The following is a 24,747-nucleotide window of genomic DNA, read 5'->3' on the forward strand; positions in this document are numbered from 1 at the left end:
TGACCATGTTAAGGCAGGTTAAGTGATCTTAATGTTGGCAAAGCCGGGTGTACACTACACGACTTTCAAAATCGCTGAGCCTCTCACATTAAACGACCGTATTTCCTGTAGTTGTCTTACCAACGTAGCGGTACGCACTAAACGGTGTGGCACAGACGGGGGTCACACCCTACAAGATTCTTCACTTGTTTGTGAGGATTCTCGATTTCACGCTGTCTCGCGAAAACAATGATGTTATTAGATTTAACGTAGCTACAACGAGCTGTGTCTCAAAATAGCCTCAAACGTTTTCAGTCAGACTTCACGCTTGCCATACAGAGTTGAAATATTAGTTAACATTTTGAATTCGATAACATTGCTTGTGCACTTCAGAGCTGTACCGACTTGACGCCTTGGTTAAAGGCCTGTACAAACGCATACTAGTGGTATTTATCGCTCCTGCTCGAGCACCTACACATTCTGTGTGATGCGAAACGTCATCTCACTGGCTTCCTCTCTGACGATCTCTTATTGGCTATTGCTGATCACCGTTCTCTAAACTTGTCTTTGCACATCTCACACTACAAGATCATTGCTGATTTTGTGCGGATAAAGTCAAACGCATGTTTGAAAATATCGGGACGTCTGGCACTGCTCAAAGAGGAGATCAGTAGCCCTCAGATTGCATCTCTTTGACCCGCTCACTCTTTGAGCCGCGCGCCCAGAGTAGGCAATTTTGTCTCGGATCTCAAACTTGTCTGGGACAGCTATATGGCCAAAATCGTGTAGTTCACACCCGGCTTTTTAGTGGCGAAATCAATGTCTGATATGGGAGAGGAATTAATGGATAATAGTTAAAAATACATTAAACTGTACTTTGCATTAAATTTTTACATTTGAGTCATTTAGCAGACGCTCTTATCCAGAGTGACACAGTTAGTGAGTGCATACATTTTCATACTGGCCCCTCATGAGAAACGAACCCACAAACCTGGCGTTGCAAGTGCCATGCTCTACCAACTGAGCTACAGGGGACCATTAGTGCCTGATAATTAACAAATAGAACACCTGTTAAATCTTTAACTTAACAAGGCACATAGCACTCTTTAGACAATTCCTAATATGACCGGGGCACTGCTCAGTAACATGAGCACCATGATCTAGACTAGAGCCTGAATGATAATATTAATTGTTTATATAATTCTGTCAAAAAGACTCCAGACTACTCACCCATAGATGGACAATGGCCAAGGCGTGTGGTTATCTAGTTCGAACCTAGCCTTTGGTGGAAAGCTGTTCTTTGGCACTGAAAAAGTCCAAACTGCTTCTTCTGTGACTTCAGTACAATTAAAAAGCACACAATTCATGTCAACTTTGGACAACATGCCTAACAGTACAAAAACATATCAAATCAGTTCACTAGACAGGACAACAGTTGAAAAGACAGGACCATCAGTTCACATGACAGTGACTGGAGGTCAGATTAAGGTCCCCCAAACACTCGGCGGTGCCTGGACTCATGGGCCACAATCAACACCAAATAGTTCACTCCTCAGAGGCTACAATAATTCCTCTGTCCACCCCACCATCCAGGGGCCAGGGCTATAGCAGTGACTATGGCCCATAGTGTGGAGATGAGAAACTGGCCAGCAGCAGTGAGTAGTGTGGGAGGTTAGATGGTCATAAGGTCTCTTCTGGTGAGAGCCCGAGGGAATTCCCATACCAGTCCGTCTTCATGGGGAACATGCCTAGACGGCAGAAGGACTCTGGTCAACCAGTGACTGTGGGAAGAGGAAGACAAACCAACTCTGTAAGAACGATCATGTAGGTTTCACAACAGCCTAAATGAGGACTTACCTTGTTTCCTCCACACCAAACAAAACTTTCCAATTGTTTATTTTCCCATAGTGGTATGGATTTCGGAACACCTTACGAAAGAGAAACAGGCTTTACTAGCTAATTCCAAACTGGTACACCATGTTGATATTTAGGTAAATCCATAGAGCCCCCAATAAACCTTACCTTTCCCTTCTCCTTTAAACGTCTGACCTCTTTCTTGTTGATGTGTCTCTCCACACTGGTTTCTCCTCGGGTGATGAGGATAGCATGCCACAGTGTCAGACCTCCCAGAGCAACTGCCACCGAACTGCAGGGAATACAAACAGTGATCATGACCATCTGTCAATTGTACTGAACACAATTCAAGATAAGGTCTATTTGAGAATACACACAGAACAGCCATTGTAGTTCACCACAACAACAAAACGTGACTTTTTGCTAGAAATCCCAAAACGTTTAGCAGTTACAAATGCGTCTCACCTTGTTAGCACCCAAATGAAAATGACACTCTTGTGGACCATCTTTTCCCTGAAGGAAAACAGTGGTGGTGGAGTCTGATAGTAGCTCTAAAGAGAAAGCAAAACCAAACAATGTAAAGAGACCCTACATGTAAAGCAGTTTAATTGTGGGGCTTGCGCAGCGAAAGCCCCAGCTTCAATATTCGACCTTCTTCTTCAGCATGCTACTCCTCCTACACCGTTTAAGCTAGAAACACTGTTCGAACTTTAAAACGTGCGGAATGGTCTCACTCGAGTTGCAGTTTAATTAGTAAATGTGATTCCAATGAGTACTCTACAGGGTTAAACCACCAACCACAAAAAGCCTAACCACAAACAGTAGCTGGGTTAACAAAGGAGCACATCCACGGTCCTCCAAATACAACTAGTGGCAAACCAGCGAAACTCTAGATGCCAAGTCCGTAGCCAATCATAGCCAAGGGACCTCAAACTAACTACCAATCACAGGGGACATTGCCTGGCTTGAGGAGAGAGCTGCAGTCTCACTGGGCAGGGAAACATAGAAAGCCCCACACTACACAGGGAGATGATTGCCAAACTGTTGTCAAATGTTGATTGGTAATTGACAGTGGGACCCAGCGCTGCCCAGTGGACCTTTAAAGCCTGTCAATCTGTAGTACTATCTGGCCAAAAAAGAAGAACTTTCAACATCTGTTTTTTGAGTACCCTCTACAAATTAATCTGCTGTTTTCATTTTGGTCAACACACCAGGGCCCGGTTTCCCAAAAGCATCGATGCCTTAAGATGCTTTCGGAAAACCTGACCCTGTTCTGAGTGCTGTGATTTCAAGAACCTTTTGTACTACATGGTCAGACTGAGAAGCAGTCCGTCCCCTACTCCTATCACTGGCTCCCCATTCACACTGCTAATGGAACAATGTCAATACACACACTGGTTGCATCCCAAATGGCACTTTATTCCCTATGTAGTGCACTACTTTTGACCATGGCCCACAATGCTCTGGTCAAAAGTAGTGCACTATATAGGGAATAAAGTGCCATTTGGAACACAGCCACAGCTTCAGTCAACTATGCAGGAGAGAAGTTAGTGCCCTTGACTAGCTCAATCAGAACGCATAATACTGAGGGAAACTATAGACTAGACTGGTTATGGGTGATTATTATATCATGATACCTCCCATCTTCTCTGTAGCTAAAGAGAGAATTTGTCACAAAGCAATGGAAGCATTTTTAATCTAAAACAGTGAGGTGTTGGCTCAGAGCCATAGTATCTGTTACTATATAAACTCCCATCTTACCATGGTGGACTGGCGTCAAAACAGTACGTGATCTTTATCCTGAATACTTTAAATTACATTAGACAAACAGCCATCAGCCTTCTCAGTGGACTTGCCGAGAAACAAGTGTATTAAATTGCGGTTAATGTTTCATCCGATGTCTTTGATTCCTACATTTCAAAGCTCCCTTAGCTTTCCGTTAGCCATCTTTGCTTGGCTGCTGTCTGTTGCCTGTATCTTTAGCTAAACTAGCGGCAGCTCAACTTTTCACATCATGCTCAGAATGTATGGCCTTTCGCGGCCACACTCACCAAGGGTGTTTGGTACACATGCCAATAACAAGGCATGATTTACATGGATGGCAGTACTCAGAATACTCTTTGAAAGTCAAAATGTCAAGCCTTCTAGAACCTCTAAGAAGTTGACATTTTTCCGTCTGTTGACCTCCCTCACCTCGACAGCGTTGTAGGCCTCTATGAACATGCCTTTGCAGCTGACGCTGCAGTACATGCAGCCCATGGTCATGTAGAGGCAGAATGAGAAGAAGTAGCGGTGGTTGAAGTGGCCCACACAGTTGTTGAGCCAAGCTAGCATCACAAGGCAAGTTAAGGTCAAAGTTAATGAGGCAGATCTAACAAAGATAAAACATGTAGGAACGCGAGAGATTATTCAATTGTATGACTTTCACCCCTTGGGTTTTAACATGCAATTAAATTCAAATAAAAAGATTACACTAAAAAAAGGAATCTGACAGATGAGATGTTGAAGACCTTGTTTGTGGGTCTCGATAGAAAGGATACGACAGTGGTGATCCATCTTCAGAATACACCTGAAACGAAAGAGAAAGTCACTCAGTGTGATTGACCTGCGCCATGGACTAGAGCTATCCAGTAGAGGTTTTGTATTTCTTGATGACATCATCTGATGCCTGACGGAGAGTCTTTAACTTACGTGTTGCAGATGCCGCAGTGGTGAGTCCTGGCTGGCTTGGGGACGATGCATTTCTTACAGATGGTCACTGACGGTGTATCACTTTTAACCTGAGAAACAAGCCAAAACACAACACAACACGCAAAGTTATTTCACAACCACACCTAAAACTGCCTATAGCCTGTGTCATCACAAAACCGTTTTTCTGCAGGCATTGGTGCGGGCACCTCCACCTCACCTGTGGTGGGTGTCCAGGGGAAGTGGTGGTGGCCTTGTAGTAGTGGAAGAGGACCATCATTAGGACCCAGTGGCCGTAGGTGAGGTGCCAGACGATCCACTGCAGTGGGTAGGTGTTGAGGATGACAGGCAACAGGCACAGGTAGACAACAACCAGCACAGAGCTGGTGAGGGCAATCACCAGGCACACAAACACCTGTTAACAGAGGAGAGGGGGACATGGACAAAGGGAACAACTCATGAGGGAGCGTGAAAGGCAAAAAAACTGAAAAGAAATGGAAGAGCAAAGAGGTTAATGTAACCAAACATGGGATATTTACTTAACTAGCCTACATTGAATTAAATACATTAAAACAAAGCTATTTGACTGTACATCTACAGACAGGGTAGCAGCGAGCATAGCAGTTAAGAGCGTTGGGCCAGTAACCAGGTTGCTGGTTCAAATCCCCAAACCAACTAGGTGAAAAAAATCTGTCGACGTGCTCTTGAGCAAGGCACTTAACCCTAACTGCTCCTGTAAGTCACTCTGGGTAAGAGCGTCTGCTAAATGACTAAAATGTACACTACCAATCAAAAGTTTGGACACCTACTCATTCAAGGGTTTTTCTTTATTTTTACATTGTAGAATAATAGTGAAGACATCAAAACTATGAAATAACACACTTAACCAGCATGGCTACCACAGCATTCTGCAGTGATATGCCATCGCACCTGGTTTGGGCTTAGTAGGACTATCATTTGTTTTTCAACAGGACAATGACCCAACACACCTCCAGGCTGTGTAAGGGCTATTTTACCAAGAAGGAGAGCAATGGAGTGTTGCATCAGATGACCTGGCCTCCACAATCCCCCGACCTCAACCCAATTGAGATGGTTTGAGATAAATCGGACGGCAGAGTGAAGGAAAAGCAGCCAACAAGTGCAAAGCATATGTGGGAACTCCTTCAAGACTGTTGGAAAAGCATTCCAGGTGAAGCTGGTTGAGAGAATGATTCGCTATTATTCTACAATGTAGAAAATAGTAAAAATAAAGAAAAACCCTTGAATGAGTAGGTGTGTCCAAACTTTTGACCGGTACTGTATATAAAATGTCAAATGTATAGAAAAGTGACTTACCACCCCAAACCAGCGAGTCACATTGTCGACTATCCAGTAGACAGGTTCAAAGACACAGTCCAGGTAGGTGTCAGAGTTGGTGAGGCTGTTGAAGTAGAGGGAGTTGAGCAGCAGCTTCCAGTAACTCCACACCTCTCCTAGCTTCCTCCGGGGCTTGCTGGGGCGCCCCCCTCGCTTAGGGCACAGCCGGCACCAGCGCAGGCACAGGCGCATCATCCTGGAGAACTGCCACCTCCAGCTGCGCATGCCCCCGTCTTCCACACACACACGGACAGACACACAACACAGAAGCAGGTGAAAAACTACTACGACCGGAAAGAAGAACTTGGAATGTACGGTCATCCATATTGCAGATGATGTCATCGTCATCACTCTTTCTTTGAGAAATACAACCCACGGTCGAGTGTAACACTCCCAGCTCGACAGATACTGTGACTTCGGAGACTAGTGTTCAATCCCCGCATCCACCCTTCCTAATATGCTTTCTTCTCCTCATCAAGCTCCTCCTTTCATTCTAATCTGTCTGAATAAAACATGAATACAATACAAAGACGGTGAAATTCCACTCTCCTTAAAAAAAAAAAGAACCTCCTCATCTCATCTCTCAATTAAAGGGATACTACAGGATTTTGGCAATAAGGCCTTTTATCTATTTCCCCAGACTCAGATGAACTCGTGGATACCATTTGATGTCGCTGCGTGCAGTTTGAAGGAAGTTGCTAACTGCATTAGCTCGCAAAACTACCTCCATCTTCCTTCATACTGGACACAGAGACATAAAAATGGTATCCATGAGTTCATCTGACTCTGGTGTAGATAAAGGGCCTCATTGCCAAAATCCCGAAGTATCCCTTTAAATGCTTCACAACAACCTGCTCTCCAAGACCTAGAAAAGCCTTTGTCAATACAAGCTCATCAAGAGAGACGTCTGCTCAGCGCACGTCTTCCTCTCCACGGAACGAAGACAAAGCATTAAAGTAATTAAAACCAGTGCCGTTTCCATTGGAGCCAAAGGATGCATGTCCAGAGAACGGGACAGGGCGATCAGGTAATGAGTGCGTCCACTCTCACAAAACGTATACTGTTAATAATGCATTAGAATTACAGTTCTGTGGCCGAGCCTTCTATTGAAAGACCTTGGGTATGCAAAACAAGTAACCTTATAAGACACCAAAAGCCCAAGGATGAATTTCCTAAGAGTGGAATAAGTTGACACCCGATCAGGGCATCATTTCATGAAAGTGAGTATTAGTTACACTAATAAGGGGAAACATTGGTTAGGCTCTCCAGAACGCTAAGGACATACACATTTTACTCAATGTTTTCCTGATTTTATTTTTTTCAAGTGAGGCTAGTGAGAATCTTTTTTTTTTTTTACCATCTTGTTAATATACTATAGCAACCTTAGTTCAACACCTAGCGACCTAATCAAGAGGTTTTCGCCTCTTGGGAGGCTAAAAGAGGCTAAGTTCAGCCATAACGTGAGGGGAAGTTGTTTATCTCTTCACTGGAGGCTTGGGGATATTATTTTAGCTATAACCGTGCAATTTCCAGATTTTTTAACTTTTAATTACATTTGTATGGCCTAATCATCAATTATTAGTGCTGGGACCTTCACTGTGGCCAGCTGTTTGGCCTACAACTATCCCCTCTGTTGTCAATATGCAGAGAGTACGTGATCCCTCTTTACAACCAGCACAGATGGAATGACAGAAATCAAATACATTTACATTACATTTTAGTCATTTAGCAGACGCTCTTATCCAGAGCGACTTACAGTTAGTGAGTGCATACATCATTTTTTTTCATACCCCCTGTGGGAATCAAACCCACAACCCTGGCGTTGCAAACGCCATGCTCTATCAACTGAGCTACATCCCTGCTGGCCATTCCCTCCCCTACCCTGGACGACACTGGGCCAATTGCGCGCCGCCCCATGGGTCTCCCGGTCACGGCCAGCTACGACAGAGCCTGGATAATAATGCCAACAGGTGACCATGAAGTCACCCAGTATTACTGAGATCATTGATATCAGCATATGACAGCATGCCAGTCGGCAGGTAGCTTAGTGGGTAAGAGCGTTGTGCCAGTAACCAAAAGGTCGCTGGTTCTAATCCCCGAGCCGACTAGGTGAAAAATCTGTCGATGTGCCCTTAAGCAAGGCACTTAACCCTAAATGCTCCTGTAAGTCGCTCTGGATAAGAGCGTCTGCTAAATGACTAAAATGTAAATGTAATAGAAAGGCTGCGTGGAACTGGAAAATATTAGGGGTGATTTCCAGCCAAATCAACAGGCTGTTGTTGACTACCTACACCTGCAATCGAGAGGTAGAGTTCAGAGTGACATATTGGAACAAACCAGTATGAACAAAATGTGAACATGCACTCAATCTCTAAACCTGAACAGCACCATCAGAAAAATAGTTTTTCCTCAATCTCTGATTAACCCCTTAATTCTCAGTTTTAAAACACAACAACTAAGCTCTTTAAGGCAGCAAGGACAGTCTCTATGGCAACCTCCAAATCTGCCCAGCGAGGAAATCATGTCCTCTGCTCTGCCTGGGTAATAAGCTTTGCCCTGTCTGTCCCTGAAACTGGCTGAGCCTATGTGTGTGCAGCACAGGCCTTGCAACTGGCAAGCTGCACAGACAACTCCAAATAAACACTTCAGTCTGTTTGTTGCTTCTGCTCAATACCCTTCTCTCTCTGTGCCACTGTTGTGTCTCTTCGCTCCCAGTGAAAGGTTGTCTTCAGGGTAAACATTTACCCCTGTGTTGACAGCACTGGAACCAGGGAATGATGGAGTTGTTTATTGGGGTCATTACACTCCAGAAAATGGCCTCATTCTACAATCCAAATTGATGCAAATGAGCTGTCAAACATTCACATACTAAGAAAACAATCCACAACATACAATGTTAATCCAGTCACAACTGAACAGTACATTTTACATCCGAAAGTATTACATTTCTATGGTCACATTCATGCAGCTCTGTGTTGACTGTCCAAATAACATAGGCCTAGCTTATTGTTGGTCTTCATTTTACAGGGTTCTCTAACGTTAAAAGGGGCAATTTTTGGACATAAATGAATGATATGTACCCATCAATTCTTGAAGAATATAACTTAGAAATGTCCCATGAGCTTAGTTCAACTGTCATACCCCATCAGAACCCAAAATATATACTTGTTTTACTCCAATGTTTGTAAACAAACCACATATAGCCACAACATCGTTAAAACGATCATTTTGATATCATGGATGGCTCAGTCCTTGTATCCATAGCTCTGCCTATGAATTTGAGAGTGATAGTTAAAATTTCTCCAGACCCATTCCTCAGCCTTTTATCGAAAAGGTGGCGGGACTCGGGGAGTTGCTTTGTTATTGTTTCAACCGCCGATTGCCGCTTTAAGGCACAGAAAAGCATACTCATTGTCATGTTAATATTTGTTGCCGCTGGCTACCACATAAAACAAACAATGTTGATAGTGTGCCACCTGCCTGGCAATCTTGACTGCAGAGTTTTCCGCTGGCAGGCCGCTCCATGACATTAGATTACAATCTGAGATCTGTGTTGATTGCAAACTATTGCCATTTTACGATGGCTAGCTAGCTATGATAGCTAATTACTCGTACTGATACCATTGATATGCAAATAATCAAAATATTTCACTCACCTTATCTTCAGAAATGATAGGACCAGCTAGGTTAAATGCATTGACATTCAAGTCATTATAACTGTGAAATGTTAGCTACACTCAACGAGATTTAGCAAAGTGAGCAAAACATTATAAATCGCGCGCGGATGCAGCCTATCTTATTTTCTTGTGTCAAAAATTATCGAGACGTCGTGCCCCCTTGGGCATGCATTGGATCTTGGGAAGTGACGTTTTTTCGTACTCTTCAAGATGTCAATAAAACCGTTCCCTGCTAATCTGTTCATCGGTTCAAGCTGCACTACACCATCCATCCTTTTGGGATTTTCATGTTTAATGAGTACTATAAATTAAATCAGGAAAAATCTCTTATTGGAGAAGAAAAGCGTTGTCTCAAAATTGGTACTCCAACCAGGAAGTGGAGACGTCATATGACTGGATGAAAAATGGCTGCTGTGCAGTGGTAAAATGCATCTTTTCTGATCAGAAATCTGTCTTTGCTGTTCTTTAAATCTTAAGAGTATGAAAATGACATTAAAATAACATAGCTAGATGCATAACAACAAATGAAAATGCGTGTGGCTTGCCTGATCTTGCTGTCATAACTAGTCAAGAGCTGTCAACTTTGTCTTGACTTTGTTTAGTTTTTTCTCGAAGTTAGCTATGTAGCTAGTAACATTCAGCATCAAAAAGTAAAATCTGAAAAATAACACACTTCTCTTACGTGCAGGAACCTCATGTTTTGCTAATATTACACTCTGTTTGTATTAATGCAGGTCTATTCCAGAGACCTCTGAGTGAATCAAGCTGTAACATATGTTTTCTACGACAGGCACTCTCGTAGTCGCAGGTATGAGGCTGAACTGCAGAGCTGTGGCCTGGAGGTCGCCCCAGTGGAGTTTGGCGACTACCATCCCCTGAAGTCCGTCACTGTGAGTAGGGCATTGCATGTTGTGGATGCACACCATATGTGCTGGGTGTATGTTGGTGGGAATACGTGACAAAGAAATTGAAACTTGTTCTGTTGTAGGCTTGTTCTTTTAGCATCATCAACATTAATGCAAGAGTGTACCATCCTACCATAGAACATGTTTCTAATCACGTGTGTGTGTGTGTGTGTGTGTGTGTGTGTGTGTGTGTGTGTGTGTGTGTGTGTGTGTGTGTGGCTCTGTAGTAAACAAGTTGTCCCCCTCCACCCACCCATCCATCCATACCACACAGGTGACAGACTCCAAGTCGCTGAGGGGAGCACGTAAAGGCAGCACTTCCTCCTCCTCCAACTCTGTGGCACCAGATCCCCTGAGCTCCATGCTGGATGGAACAGACCCCCTGTCCATGTTTGCTTCAGCCTCCGCCAGTGAGCCCCCCCTAACCCTCTCACATAGCAGCTCCACTGGGGTGAGTGAGTCACTGGGGTGCGGATAGAATTACATACTCACTGAGGGACAGACGGAAGGGAGGTTCCTAGTGGGATAATGGTAATGGGGGTCTGATATTTGTAGTGTGACTCATTGTGGAGGCATTGGCCCTTACAATTATGTTGTTAGCAATGAGGCAACATGCACAATTTCCTTCTTCCACACTCTCACTCCTTTTTCTGCCCTCTGTTCAGGACTTGGGTAGAGGGAAGAGGATGGAGATGGAGGATGAGGTTGGAGTGAACTTTGAGCCCTGGTCATCCAAACGGGGAGAAATCCTGGCCAGGTTCACTACCACAGAGAAGCTCTCCATTGTGAGTAATGTGTGTGCTTTAATAAGATCTCTTAAAGATAAACATTTCCCATGCTTGGTAATGGGACTAAGACAGACTTCTCTCTCTTGTTTTTTGACAGAATCTCTTCATGGGCTCAGATAAAGGTCAGTCTACTCCATAATCTTCTTTGATATACATGTACCAGTACCCCTATTCTGAAAGCTTGCTCGATTGAGACTAGACAAAAAAACAAAACAAATGTGCATTGTTGTGGCACTTCTGTCATTCTCAGGTAAGGCTCCCAGTCCTGGGTCCTCTGCTGTATCGGAAAAGGTACGAACTCGCCTAGAGGAGCTGGATGATCTGGAAGAGGTAAGTACAGTAGAATGGATCTATAGCCAGAACATTCTATGTTGAGTTGTGTTGTCAAGAATGTTAGTGTTTACATCTCTAATGTTGGGTGTTGTTAGGATTCTCAGAGGGAGCTGCTGAACCTGTCCCAGCAGGACTATGTGAACTATATCGAGAAGCTCAACAAATCTCTAAAAGAGGCCTGGGCCTCTGACCAGAAGGTCAAGGCCCTCAAGATCGTCATCCAGGTCAGAACTGCAATACTTATAACAAATCTATTATAATGTAATGTATTTACAATGTCGTTCTGATAGATCCTGTGTCTATGTCATTGTATGTGGGAATCGTAGTGCTCCAAGCTGTTGTCAGACACCGCTGTGATTCAGTTCTACCCCAGCAAGTTTGTGCTCATCACAGACATTCTGGATATCTTTGGTGAGTACTGAGGACTGCCTTCTCACTTCACTTAATATGTTATAGCAGGGCATTCTATAGTAACATAGTCACATTTTTCACATTGTGTTGTGGGTTTGGTTATTGTCAGCAAGTGGTCACATTATTTTAGGTGACCAAAATGTCTCTCCCTCATAGGACAGCTGGTTTATGAGAGGATCTGGTCCATGTGCTCTGACCCTCGCTCCCTACCAGGTATGTCCTATCTGTCTATCTCTGTCCGTCGCTTCTGTGTGTCAAACCAAGTGCTCTCCATGGTCCTTTATTTTTGTGTTATTATTTATTCAGATCCTTCTCCAGACTCCTTCACAGCTGATGTGAATGTGAATGACACGGCCAAGAAGACCTGCCTCAACTGGTTCTTCAAAATCGCCTCCATCAGAGAACTCATCCCACGACTGTATCCTTTATTATATACATCAACCTTCTAGTAACACACTCAGTCATACAGTTACCACGTCTCTACCTATGTCTCTGATTGCATAGTGGTATGAGTTGAATCCTTGACTCTACATACAGATATGTAGAAGTAGCTCTCCTGAAGTGTAACCGTTTCTTAACCAAGTGGTGAGTGTCCCTCCCATGTTCCCCCACCTTGCTCTACAGATGTAGGATCTTAATTTGAGTCAGTTTGCTACAGCAGGAAAATAATCCTGCAGCAACAGGAAATGTGGATTATAATGAATTGACATTTTTGTAGGGGTTGATACATTTTTTGTAAGGGGAAATTACAGTGGAAATTACAAACTTCAGAAGCTTTTTAAACTTCAAACACACTACAAGTTCTCCTGCAACAGGGTGATCAAATTAAGATCCTACATCTGTAGCACCACTCTCTCATCCCTCTAGCCATCCATTCACTGTTTTATCTCCCTCTCTCTGTGTTCTCAGTGGGATCCAGGAGACTCTACCTCGCCTCACAGCTATGATCCGGGGGATAGGGGACCCCCTGGTGGCTGTGTATGCCCGGGCCTACCTCTGTAGGGTGAGACTGGCTCCTCCTATAACTAACTTTATTTATTAGTTGCTCCCATTTGAAGAAACGTTCGACCTCTGGGCTGCCCATTCTCATTAGATTGAAACCATTGGTTTCCCCTGCATACATTTACAGTATATTTAAACTCAGTCATGAGAATTGGATAAATTGTCTATTTGTCTTTGTCTAATCTCCCTATTTTCATCTCTCTCTCTGTCTCTGGGCAGATTGGGATGGAGGTGGCTCCTCACCTGAAGGACTGCCTGAACAAAAACGTATTTGACCTGCTGGGAATGTTCCGTCAGATCCATGGCGACAGTGTCCAGAACCAACTGGTCCTGCAGAGGGTGGAGATCCCAGTCTACCTGACCCTCTACTCCCCCGCCATCCACTGGATCCTGCAGTGTGTCTCCTACAGAGCACCAGAGGTACACTACCACCCAGCATAACACATCCACAGTGGTCCAAGAATTGAGTGAAGTTGACTGGTAACAGTTATATAGTTACTGTATTGGGGATATCCCCATAACAGCCGCTGGGATGTATTTGACATCCATTATTCCATTGCAGCCCCTGCTAACTGAGATGATGGAGAGGTGCAAAAAGATTGGGAATAAGTGAGTACTCCTCTGAACCAGAGTGATTTATTTAGGAGGGCTGAAGCAGTGTGGTAGAGCTTAGGACAGAGCATGTTACTGTGTGGTAGAGTTTAGGACAGAGCATGTTACTGGCATACAGGAAGCCATTCCTGAGGATTGGGACTCAACTAAAGTATCATCACCTTTTGATTTCCCCACAGTGCCCTGCTGCTGAACTCTGTGATGTGGGCGTTCAGGGCGGAGTTTATCGCGACGAGAGCCACTGACTTCATCGGCATGATCAAGGACTGTGATGAGGCAGGATTCCCCAAGGTTAGACACATCCACATTCACTATGATCAAGGACTGTGATGAGGCAGGATTCCCCAAGGTTAGACACATCCACATTCACTATGATCAAGGACTGTGATGAGGCAGGATTCCCCAAGGTTAGACACATCCACATTCACTATGATCAAGGACTGTGATGAGGCAGGATTCCCCAAGGTTAGACACATCCACATTCACCATGTGCTCCAAACATATACATCGGTGCCCCTCCCTTCAGCTTTGATCTGTTATCTGTGTTGTTTACTCTTCTCTTAGATATGTAAACACTAACATTCTTGACAACACAACTCAACATAGAATGTTCTGGCTATAGATCCATTCTACTGTACTTATCTTTGTCTGTCCTCCTTCAGCACCTGTTGTTTGGCTCTCTGGGCCGCAGTCTGGCCTGTGCTGACCCTCCTGAAGCAGAAAGGCTGCCCATCCTCAACGAGGCCTGGAAGGTCATCACCAAAGTGCACAGTCCACAGGTGCACAACAAATAATAACCCTATTAGACAATGAAGACATGCTTGGTGGTGCACATGGACAAATGGTCAGGTTGTAAATGTTACCTTCTCTTATTCCAGGATTACATCAACTGTGCTGAGATCTGGGTGGAGTTCACCTGTCGTCACTTCACTGTGGGTATTTTTTTGTATTTTATTAGGATCCCCATTAGCTGTTGCAAAAGCAGCAGCTACTCTTCCTGGGGTCCACACAAAACATGAAACATGACATAATACAGAACATTAATAGACAACCGCTCATGGACAGAACTACATTTCTTTACAAAAGTCACACGTAGCCTACATATCAATACATACACATAAACTATCTAGGTCAAATAGGGGAGAGGCGTTGTGCCGTGAAGTGTTGCTTTATCTGTTTTTTTAAACCAGGTTTTCTGTTCACTTGCGCAATATGAGATATAATGGAGTTCCATGCAATAATGGCTCTATATAATACTGTATGCTTTCTTGAATTTGTTCTGGATTTGGGGACCCCTGGTGGCATGTCTGGTGGGGTAAGTGTGTGTGTCAGAGCTGTGTGTAAGTTGACAATGCAAACAATTTGGGATTTCAACACAATGTTTCTTATTAAAAGAAGAAGTGATGCAGTCAGTCTCTCCTCAACTCTTAGCCAAGAGAGACTGACATGCATAGTATTTATATTAGCCCTGTGATTACAATGAAGAGCAAGACGTGCCGCTCTGTTCTGGGCCAGCTGCAGCTGAACTAGGTCTTTCCTTGCAGCACTCGACCACACGACTGGACAATAATCAAGATAAGACAAAACTAGAGCCTGCAGGACTTGCTTTTTGGAGTGTGGTGTCAAAAAAGCAGAGCATCTCTTTATTACGGACATACCTCTCCCCATCTTTACAACCATTGAATCTATATGTTTTGACCATGACAGTTTACAATCTAAGGTAACGCAAAGTAATTTCATCTCCTCAACTTGTTCAACAGCCATACCATTCATTACCAGATTCAGCTGAGGTCTAGAACTTAGGGAATGATTTGTACCAAATACAATGCTCTTAGTTTTAGAGATGTTCAGGACCTGTTTATTACTGGCCACCGATTCCAAAACAGACTGCCAATGAAAGAGTTGTAAGGATCAGGGTCTCTAAATGATTCATGCTATTAGAATCCTTATCTTCTCTCTTTCTGTCAGAAACGTGAGGTCAACACTGTGCTCTCTGACATCATCAAGCACATGACACCGGATCGGGCCTTTGAGGATGCCTATGCTCAGCTCCAGTCTGTGATAAGGAAGATCCTCATCTACTTTCATGACTTCTCTGTCCTCTTCTCCATGGTAAGACTTGGTTTGACATTCTCCAGTGTCACACAATCACTTGTGTTTGTCAGTGGATCGATCTAACTAGTTTCTCTGGGATTCTCCCTCAGGAGCGTTTCCTTCCTTTCGTGGACATGTTCCAGAAGGACAGCGTCAGGGTGGAGGTGTGTCGCTCCATCATGGACGTCTTCATCAAGTACATCTGATTTAGCCAACACCTTTGTTGTTGTCATGCTACATGGCTAATGACACCCAAGCTAAATATCTCTTCAACTCTTCTATGCTTCTGTGCATTTCTCATTGTGTCTATCCCTAATGTCTGTCTGTGTCTGTCACCTCAGACACCAACAGGAGCACACTAGAGACCCTGTTATCCTCAATGCACTACTGCACATCTGCAAGACCATGCACGACTCTGTCAAGTAAGTAGCCAACTGTGGGTGGGTGGGCGGGTGTTATAAAATGACTCTACTCTCTCTGTGTCCTTTAGTGCGCTGACTCTGGAGGATGAGAAGAGATCTCTAGCCTTACTGATCAATGGCTTCATATGCATGGTGAGTGTCTGACTGACTAGCCCTCCTCTGGGTCACCATGCACTCCTTCTCCTCCTGCATTTCCAAGGCTGACAAACAGTGACTCAGCATATGTTTGTCTCTCTCTCTCTCTCTCTCTGTCTCTCTCTCTCTCTCTCTCTGTCTCTCTCTCTCTCTCTCTCTCTGTCTCTCTGTCTGTCTCTCTCTCTCTCTCTCTCTCTCTGTCTCTCTCTCTCTCTGTCTCTCTCTCTCTCTCTCTCTCTCTCTCTCTGTCTCTCTCTCTCTGTCTCTCTCTCTCTCTCTCTCTCTCTCTCTGTCTCTCTCTCTGTCTGTCTGTCTGTCTGTCCAGGTGTCGTTTGGTCGTGACTTTGAGCAGCAGCTGAGTTTCTGTGTGGAGGCCCGGGCCACGTTCTGTAACCTGGAGCCAGTGCTGGTGCAGCTCATCCACGTGAGTACAGCGGAACAGCCAAAGGACCAACCATACCCTCAGAAGCCCTTATCTGCATCGTCTTATCTGTGTGTGTGCATATACGTGCGACACAGACCACACCTAGACATAATGTACCTTTATTAACTTATGTGTTTAGTTCTGTAATTGCAATACAGACCGATTTCTTTTGACAGTTGATATGAATCTATCTTAACGTTTTAATAATTTTGCCATGGTTACATATACCTACTGTATATGCACTCAACTTATTTTCCAATTTTCAGACTGTGAACCTGCTGGCCATGGAGACGAACCGTGTGATGAGGGGCAGCCACTCCCACAAGACTGCTGCTTTTGTCAGGGTTTGTCACACTACAGCACTATCTATAACACCAACATCTGTTTACTCAATATGGCCGCTAGTACGCCACTGAATCCTGTCATTGAGTTGTTCTCGCTCTCTCTCAGGCATGTGCTGCATACAGCTTCATCACCATTCCCTCCCTCAGCAGCATCTTCAGCCGCCTCAACCTCTACCTGCTGTCTGGGCAGGTGGCCCTGGCCAACCAGTGTCTTTTCCAGGGTGAGTCTGAGTTTGCTCTGTTCAGAGTACATTATGAAAACCTGCTCTTTCCATGTTAAATCCACTTCAACCAGTGTAGATGAAGAGGAGCAGACCGATTTTTAAAGAAGGATTTATAAGCCTTGAGACAATTGAGACATGGATTGTACGTGTGCAATTCAGAGGTTGAATGGACAAGATAAAATATTGAAGTGCCTTTGAACAGGGTATGGTAGTAGGTGCCAGGTGCACTGGTTTGAGTGTGTCAAGAACTGCAACCCTGCTGGGTTTTTCACGCTCAACAGTTTCCTGTGTGTATCAAGAATGCCGTGTGTATCAAGAATGGTCCACCACCCAAAGGACATCCAGCCAACTTGACACAACTGTGGGAAGCATTGGAGTCAACATGGGCCAGCATCCCTGTGGAATGCTTTCGACACCTTGTAGAGTCCATGCCCCAAGGAATTTGGGCTGTTCTAAGGGCAAAAAGGGGGTAAAGTTGGGCACTGAGCAAATTTCAGGTCTGCTGAGCGCAAACTTGAACGTGGTAAAAGATCTGTGCAACTTCCAGCTCACGTTTACTGTGAACACTGAGGCTGTACCCGCTTTAAGTTACAGTTTTAACAGTGGTCAAGTAGGCTACTGTGGCTATTTGATCGTAATGTAGGCCTACCAGAGTGGCCTACCATCAAAAACAATGGAGAAAAATGCCTCCCATAACATTTTAACATGGAAATGGCTGTTCTATCATTCAGCCTACAGTAGCAGCCAATGTGTGGTGTTCAATTTAGGCCTACATTCCATGAGACTTTTGAAAAAAACATGCAGGGCTTGACATTAACCTGTTCATCCACTTGTCCTTCAGATAAGGAGGTGACTGAAAATGTTGTTGCGTTGTTTGATGCAAGAAACCACTTTACAAAATAAAGTTAATTATTATTCCCATACCATTATTACAAAGAATCAGAAAAATTATGCTACCCTCTGCCTATTGGCTTCTTCGCTTATTCAAGCCTGTCTCAAAATACAACACTGCCCCTTTAAGACCAAAAAAAGCTCTTTACCTGACTAGCTTTTCAAAGATGTCTAGAAATGTACATGTTTTGTGCTCTTGTAGGAAGCAATCACTCCCCTATTGCTGACTACAAATGATTTATAACTGGGCTAATAAATCACTAACTAGCAAAGGATGTGAACAAATGTGCACACGTTGCTACATGCAGCTGTCACTTTGATCTCAGAACAAGCGCATCTACTCACGACCCCTCATGCTGTAAACGCAGTCCAGTTCAAAGTAAATGGCACAGATCCATATATGGCATTGGTCTATTTGCATATAGGCCTACTGCAGCTCTGATTGGTTATGCCGCACCGGTCTGTGAAGAGTATGAGCTGAGTCGTGTGTGTGTCAATGCAATAGAATCCTACTCTGATGCGTTCTGCCTACAACAAAATCTCTTGCATAGATACTTTTGCATACTAAGTCTTGCATAGTTACTTTTGTTTCGGTATGTTGCATTGAAAGTGGCTAATATTGCTTTGATTCGATCACAATTGCCACAGTAAAGGGAAACATTGATACGGTTAACTAACAGGGAAAACTCTAGAAAGTTGAGTGAAGTTCAATCCCGCGCTTCTCTCAGGCAGTCTCGGGGCTACTGTGCGCCCGCGCACGCACGAATCTTAGAGGGAACATTGGGTGCAACTCAATATTAGGAATGTGTTCCTAATGTTTGGTATACATTTTACATTTACATTTTAGTCATTTAGCAGACGCTCTTATCCAGAGCGACTTACAGTTAGTGAGTGCATACATTTTTTTTTCATACTGGCCCCCCGTGGGAATTGAACCCACAACCCTGGCGTTGCAAACGCCATGCTCTAACAACTGAGCTACATCCCTGGATCCCCCCTCTCTCTCTCCTGTTCTCTGATTTTCATACAGACTACCTCTCTCTGATTTTCATACAGACTACCTCTCTCTCTCTCCTGTTCTCTGATTTTCATACAGACTACCTCTCTCTCTGATCTTCATACAGACTACCTCTCTCTCCTGTTCTCTCTCTCTCCAGGCAGTCCTGTCAGGAAGCTGTATAGGATACCTTGATGTCGTAATGGTCTTTGAGTCCGTCTTCTACGTGGTTGAGGAACTCAAAGATGTCTAGTCTGTCTAGACAGCTGTCCAGGAGGGTGTACATGCACTCAAACGCTGCCTTCCTAATGTCCAGACCATCATCCACTGTGTGTTTAAAGGGACCCATCTCAACCTCTCTGATGTATACTCAGTGTAGACAGACCCAGACTTGTGAAGTTTCATCCAGTTCTGATGTGAATTCTCATTAATTGTTCTCTCTCTCTCTGACTCTCCTAGCGGATGCATTCCTGAAGGCAGCGGTCAGTGTGTTGCCAGAGGTTCCACGCAGTATCTGTATCGAAGGCAAACTGCGCTCCTCTGAGGGCTTCCTGCTTGACTTCATCAATAACTTCCTGTCAGCACTACTAGTTGTGCCGGTAAGGAAACATCCCTGCTCCTCCGATAATGCTTGAAATAACTCAAGAAATAGGAAATATCAAGGAAAGACTTCCTGTTTGTGTGTGTGTGCGTGTCCAGGACCACCCAGAGGCAGGGGTGTTGTACCTGGTGCGTGGGCTGCTCAACATGGTACAGGACTACACCTGGGAGGAGAACAGCGACGCCAAGTTCCATGTCTACATCAGCGCCCTGCCACTACTGGCTGCCATGAGTCAGGAGACCTACCTCTACTCCATCCCCAAAGGTACAACACACAAAAAACGTTCCGTGCTCACAGGGAAGAAAAACTGACGCTCTAAAATTCGCCCCATTCATTAAAATAACCAACACCCATCTATTTTTGTGACTACCTGGACCTACCATTTGATTTTGAAGTATTGAAACCAAACCATATGGATTTAAATGAAAAGTATTTTAATAAACATGAAAAGTTGAATGTAAGAAGCGCTCATCATTTCAAATAGGCTACATGTCATATTAAACAGCATATAAACACTCTGAATAGGTCAGGAGCCAGAAAGAGGGCCTAAGAAGGAACGAAAATGAATTATTTAGGCTATATTATTTCTATTATTTCAAGACTATAGCCTACTAAGAAATACATTGTGAAGCATTTGCGAGTGTGATGCAATAGTCTGGTAGGGACATAAAGGGCTCAGCATTTAAACAACATTTTGTTGTATTAAATCATTCTAGTCTATAAATTGTGCATATAGGTTGTGATTTACTTAGAATGAAATACAAATTAAACGAAAAATGACTTATTAGTGACTTTGAGTTCATTTTTAGAATCAATTTTTAGAAACACGAGTTTGGCCAGTCTGTGACTTCAGGCTTATGCGATGGTGCCTGGAGAGCAGGCCAGCTGCGGAGAATATCCTCTCAACACTTGCAGAGCCACTGGGGATGCTAAACACAGAGATGCAGAGTTTTTAGTACGTTTTATTTTTTACTAAAGGTTTTTAGGCAAAATAACCCAATCAAAACAGGAAGTTCCTTGAACGTGGGAATATGCCAGGCCTATTGGACCAAAATCAATATTGGCCTATTGTATAGATAATAGAACAAAAATGAACGAAACGTACAGTGGGGAAAAAAAGTATTTAGTCAGCCACCAATTGTGCAAGTTCTCCCACTTAAAAAGATGAGAGAGGCCTGTAATTTTCATCATAGGTACACGTCAACTATGACAGACAAAATGAGATTTTTTTTTTCTCCAGAAAATCACATTGTAGGATTTTTTATGAATTTATTTGCAAATTATGATGGAAAATAAGTATTTGGTCAATAACAAAAGTTTCTCAATACTTTGTTATATACCCTTTGTTGGCAATGACACAGGTCAAATGTTTTCTGTAAGTCTTCACAAGGTTTTCACACACTGTTGCTGGTATTTTGGCCCATTCCTCCATGCAGATCTCCTCTAGAGCAGTGATGTTTTGGGGCTGTCGCTGGGCAACACGGACTTTCAACTCCCTCCAAAGATTTTCTATGGGGTTGAGATCTGGAGACTGGCTAGGCCACTCCAGGACCTTGAAATGCTTCTTACGAAGCCACTCCTTCGTTGCCCGGGCGGTGTGTTTGCGTGGAGCCCCAGATCGAGGGAGATTATCAGTGGTCTTGTATGTCTTCCATTTCCTAATAATTGCTCCCACAGTTGATTTCTTCAAACCAAGCTGCTTACCTATTGCAGATTCAGTCTTCCCAGCCTGGTGCAGGTCTACAATTTTGTTTCTGGTGTCCTTTGACAGCTCTTTGGTCTTGGCCATAGTGGAGTTTGGAGTGTGACTGTTTGAGGTTGTGGACAGGTGTCTTTTATACTGATAACAAGTTCAAACAGGTGCCATTAATACAGTTAACGAGTGGAGGACAGAGGAGCCTCTTAAAGAAGAAGTTACAGGTCTGTGAGAGCCAGAAATCTTGCTTGTTTGTAGGTGACCAAATACTTATTTTCCACCATAATTTGCAAATAAATTCATAAAAAATCCTACAATGTGATTTTCTGGATTTTTCTCTCTCAATTTGTCTGTCATAGTTGACGTGTACCTATGATGAAAATTACAGGCCTATCTCATCTTTTTAAGTGGGAGAACTTGCACAATTGGTGGCTGACTAAATACTTTTTTCCCCCACTGTATAAGAGATCAGATTTTTAGTTTATAAATACTTTGCTACAATGACACACTTAGCTCCAGTCAAATTAGGCATGCTCCGCTCACATACTCTACCACACTCACACTCTCACACACACACACACTCATCTACCTTACTTTCCAGAATTATTTGGCATATAATAAATAATATATGCCATTTAGGCCAACAACATTTTGCAGACCCTTTTATCCAAAGCGACTTACAGTCATGAGTGCATACATTTTAAGTACGGGTGGTCCCGCGAATCCAACCCACTATCCTGACGTTGCAAGCCCATGCTTTACCAACTGAACTACAGAGGACCATATGATATTGATCTCTCAGAGTAGGCTTTAGAAATCTAGAAGAGTGAAATGAAAGGATAATTGGAGTCAAAGCCAGCTAACACACACCCTTCCTTTCTCTTTTCCAGTGGACTCTAATGAAACACTTTATGGAGGAGATCCCAAGTTTGTGGCAGAGATCAACAAGTTATGTGAAACTCTGATTGGACATGTGCTGGACCATCTCAAGAGCTTGGGTAGAGATGAGGTAGGACACACACTATCCCTGTGTCTGAGGAAGTCACTGCTTATACATTATGTTCTTTGTATTTTTCCATATAACTTTTACTTAACTGTCATCTCTTATCCCTTCCTCTTTATGTTATAGAGTGTTCGTAGACAGGGTAGTCTGGCCTTCACTCTGTTTGGCTGCATCCTGGCTCATGGGGAGCTACGCAACAACAAACTCAACCAGCTGTCTGTCAATCTGTGGAATCTGAGCCACAAGCACAGCTACTGTGACACACGCACCTCTGTGAGTAAAACACAGGCAGTTTTAGGTGCAATAACAATAAAACATGGAGAGATAATCACTATATCTGTATACACAATACAGAATATGGTTTATTTCTTAGTCACCTTTTTGTTTTTTCTTGACAGGTGCAGACACTAGAGTCCATCAAGCACCAGGCCCAACAGCCAGGCATGGCTCACATCTCAGACATGGTTCAACGCCTCACTCTGCAGTCCAGGACCTGAGGACATCAACTACATCCCCTGTCCCATACATCTACAGTGCCTTCAGAAAGTATTCACACCCCTTCACTTTTTTCACATTTTGTTTTGAATTTAAAAATGATTAAACGTCCCAAAAATTGGCCACTGGCCTATACACACTACCCCATAATGTCAAAGTGGAATTATGTTATTCAAAATGTTTACAAATTAATAAAAAATGAAAAGCTGAAAAGTCTTGAGTCAATAAGCGTTCAACCCCTTTGTTATGGCAAGACTAGATCAGTTCAGGAGTAAAGATTTGCTTAACAACTTACATAATAAGTTGCATGGACTCACTCTATGTGCAATAATAGTGTCTAACATGATTTTTGAATGACTCATCTCCGTGCCCCACACATACAATTTTCTGTAAGGTCCCTCAGTCGAGCAGTGAATTTCAAACACAGATTCAACCACAAAGACCAGTGAGGTTTTCCAATGCCTCGCAAAGAAGGGCACCTATTGGTAGATGGGTAAAAATAGAAAAGCAGACATTCAATATCCGTTTGAGCATGGTGAAGTTATTAATTACGCTTTTGGATGGTGTATCAATACACCCAGTCACTACAAAGATACAGGCATCTTTCCTACCTCAGTTGCCGGAGAGGAAGGAAACCGCTCAGGGATTTCACCATGAGTCCTATGGTGACTTTAAAACAGTTACAGAGTTTAATGTCTGTGATGGGTGAAAACGGAGGATGGATCAACAACATTGTAGTTACTCCACAATACTAACCTAATTGACAGAGTGAAAAGGAAGCCTGTACAGAATTTTAAAAAATCCAAAACATGCATCCTGTTCGCAACAAGGCACTGAAGCAATACTGCAAAAAATGTGGTAAAGCAATTTAACTTTTTTTCCTGAATACAAAGTGTTATGTTTGGGGCAAATCCAATACAACACATTACTGAGTACCCCTCTCCATATTTTCTGGCATAGTGGTGGCTGCATCATGTTATGGGTATGCTTGTAATCGTGAAAGACTGGGGAGTTTTTCAGGATAAAAAAGAAACAGAATGGAGCTAAGCACAGGCAAAAGCCTAGAGGAAAACCTGTTTTCAGTCTGCTTTCCAACAGACACTGGGAGATGAATTCACCTTTCAGGAGGACAATAACCTAAAACACAAGGCCAAATCTACACTGGAGTTGCTTACCAAGAAGACAGTGACTGTTCCTGAGTGTCCTAGTTACAGTTTTGACCCTAAATCTATTTTAAAATCTATGGCAAGACCTGAAAATGGTTGTCTAGCAATGATCAACAACCAATTTCCCAGAGCTTGAAGAATTTTGAAAAGAATAATGGACAAATGTTGCACAATCCAGGTGTGGAAAGCTTACACAAAGACTCACAGCTGTAATCGCTGCCAATGGTGCTTCTACAAAGTATTGACTCAGGGGTGTGAATAATTACACTACCGTTCAAAGGTTTGGGGTCACTTAGAAATGTCCTTGTTTTCCATGAAAACATGCATGAAATGAGTTTGAATAGGAAATATAGCAAAATGAATAGGAAATGTAGTCATTGACAAGGTTAGAAATAATGATTTTTAATTGAAATAATAATTGTGTCCTTCAAACTTTGCTTTCGACAAAGAATCCTCCATTTGCAGCAATTACAACCTTGCAGACCTTTGGCATTCTAGTTGTCAATTTGTTGAGGTAATCTGAAGAGGTTTCACCCCATGCTTCCTGAAGCACCTCCCACAAGTTGGATTGGCTTGATGGGCACTTCTTACGTAGAAATACGGTCAAGCTGCTCCCATAACAGCTCAATAGGGTTGAGATCCGGTGACTG

At 43.3% G+C, this 24,747-nt stretch overlaps 2 protein-coding genes across 4 annotated transcripts; one reads left to right on the forward strand and one right to left on the reverse strand.

Annotated features, from left to right (window-relative positions):
* Positions 1–941: 941 nt before the first annotated feature.
* Positions 942–9,705, reverse strand: LOC121538504 (palmitoyltransferase ZDHHC16B). Its single transcript, XM_041846641.2, has 10 exons — positions 9,534–9,705; positions 5,857–6,110; positions 4,742–4,936; positions 4,525–4,613; positions 4,374–4,402; positions 4,027–4,160; positions 2,299–2,384; positions 2,002–2,125; positions 1,837–1,907; positions 942–1,760 (listed from the first exon to the last, which is right to left on the reverse strand). The coding sequence occupies exons 2-10, from the start codon at positions 6,100–6,102 to the stop codon at positions 1,652–1,654; spliced, it is 1,083 nt and encodes a 360-aa protein (XP_041702575.1). The 5' UTR covers positions 6,103–6,110; positions 9,534–9,705; the 3' UTR covers positions 942–1,651.
* A 172-nt stretch (positions 9,706–9,877) lies between these two features.
* On the forward strand, positions 9,878–23,137 carry LOC121538360 (VPS35 endosomal protein-sorting factor-like). 3 transcript variants are annotated; one of them, XM_041846327.2, is made up of 29 exons: positions 9,878–9,975; positions 10,345–10,444; positions 10,734–10,910; positions 11,125–11,244; positions 11,345–11,369; positions 11,498–11,577; positions 11,676–11,804; positions 11,907–11,991; positions 12,148–12,204; positions 12,298–12,409; positions 12,529–12,576; positions 12,901–12,994; positions 13,213–13,413; positions 13,556–13,602; positions 13,785–13,896; positions 14,268–14,384; positions 14,484–14,537; positions 15,574–15,717; positions 15,810–15,895; positions 16,041–16,121; positions 16,190–16,253; positions 16,582–16,680; positions 16,947–17,024; positions 17,131–17,245; positions 19,596–19,735; positions 19,836–20,001; positions 22,324–22,442; positions 22,563–22,709; positions 22,835–23,137. In XM_041846327.2, the coding sequence occupies exons 1-29, from the start codon at positions 9,959–9,961 to the stop codon at positions 22,931–22,933; spliced, it is 2,913 nt and encodes a 970-aa protein (XP_041702261.1). In that variant the 5' UTR covers positions 9,878–9,958; the 3' UTR covers positions 22,934–23,137. The 3 variants fall into 3 exon arrangements, with proteins under 3 accessions (XP_041702261.1, XP_041702348.1, XP_041702437.1); XM_041846414.2 differs by lacking the exon at positions 9,878–9,975 and having other exon boundaries at positions 10,687–10,910; XM_041846503.2 differs by lacking the exons at positions 9,878–9,975; positions 10,345–10,444; positions 10,734–10,910; ... (2 more) ...; positions 11,498–11,577; positions 11,676–11,804 and having other exon boundaries at positions 11,908–11,991; positions 12,153–12,204.
* Positions 23,138–24,747: the final 1,610 nt, after the last annotated feature.

This window comes from Coregonus clupeaformis, chromosome 1, assembly GCF_020615455.1.
Source record: "Coregonus clupeaformis isolate EN_2021a chromosome 1, ASM2061545v1, whole genome shotgun sequence".
In the NCBI taxonomy this organism is placed as follows: Eukaryota; Metazoa; Chordata; class Actinopteri; order Salmoniformes; family Salmonidae; genus Coregonus; species Coregonus clupeaformis.

Bases quoted from the DNA above. Each gene is read 5' to 3' on its own strand.
- LOC121538504 (XM_041846641.2), bottom strand. From the start codon at position 6,102: ATGCGCAGCTGGAGGTGGCAGTTCTCCAGGATGATGCGCCTGTGCCTG. The intron at 4,937-5,856 runs GTAAGTCACTTT...CTCTGTTAACAG, and splicing joins TGACTCGCTGGTTTGGGGTG to GTGTTTGTGTGCCTGGTGAT. The intron at 2,126-2,298 runs GTGAGACGCATT...TATTCCCTGCAG, and splicing joins TTCATTTGGGTGCTAACAAG to TTCGGTGGCAGTTGCTCTGG.
- LOC121538360 (XM_041846327.2), top strand. The intron at 10,445-10,733 runs GTGAGTAGGGCA...CATACCACACAG, and splicing joins ATCCCCTGAAGTCCGTCACT to GTGACAGACTCCAAGTCGCT. The intron at 22,443-22,562 runs GTAGGACACACA...TTTATGTTATAG, and splicing joins AGAGCTTGGGTAGAGATGAG to AGTGTTCGTAGACAGGGTAG.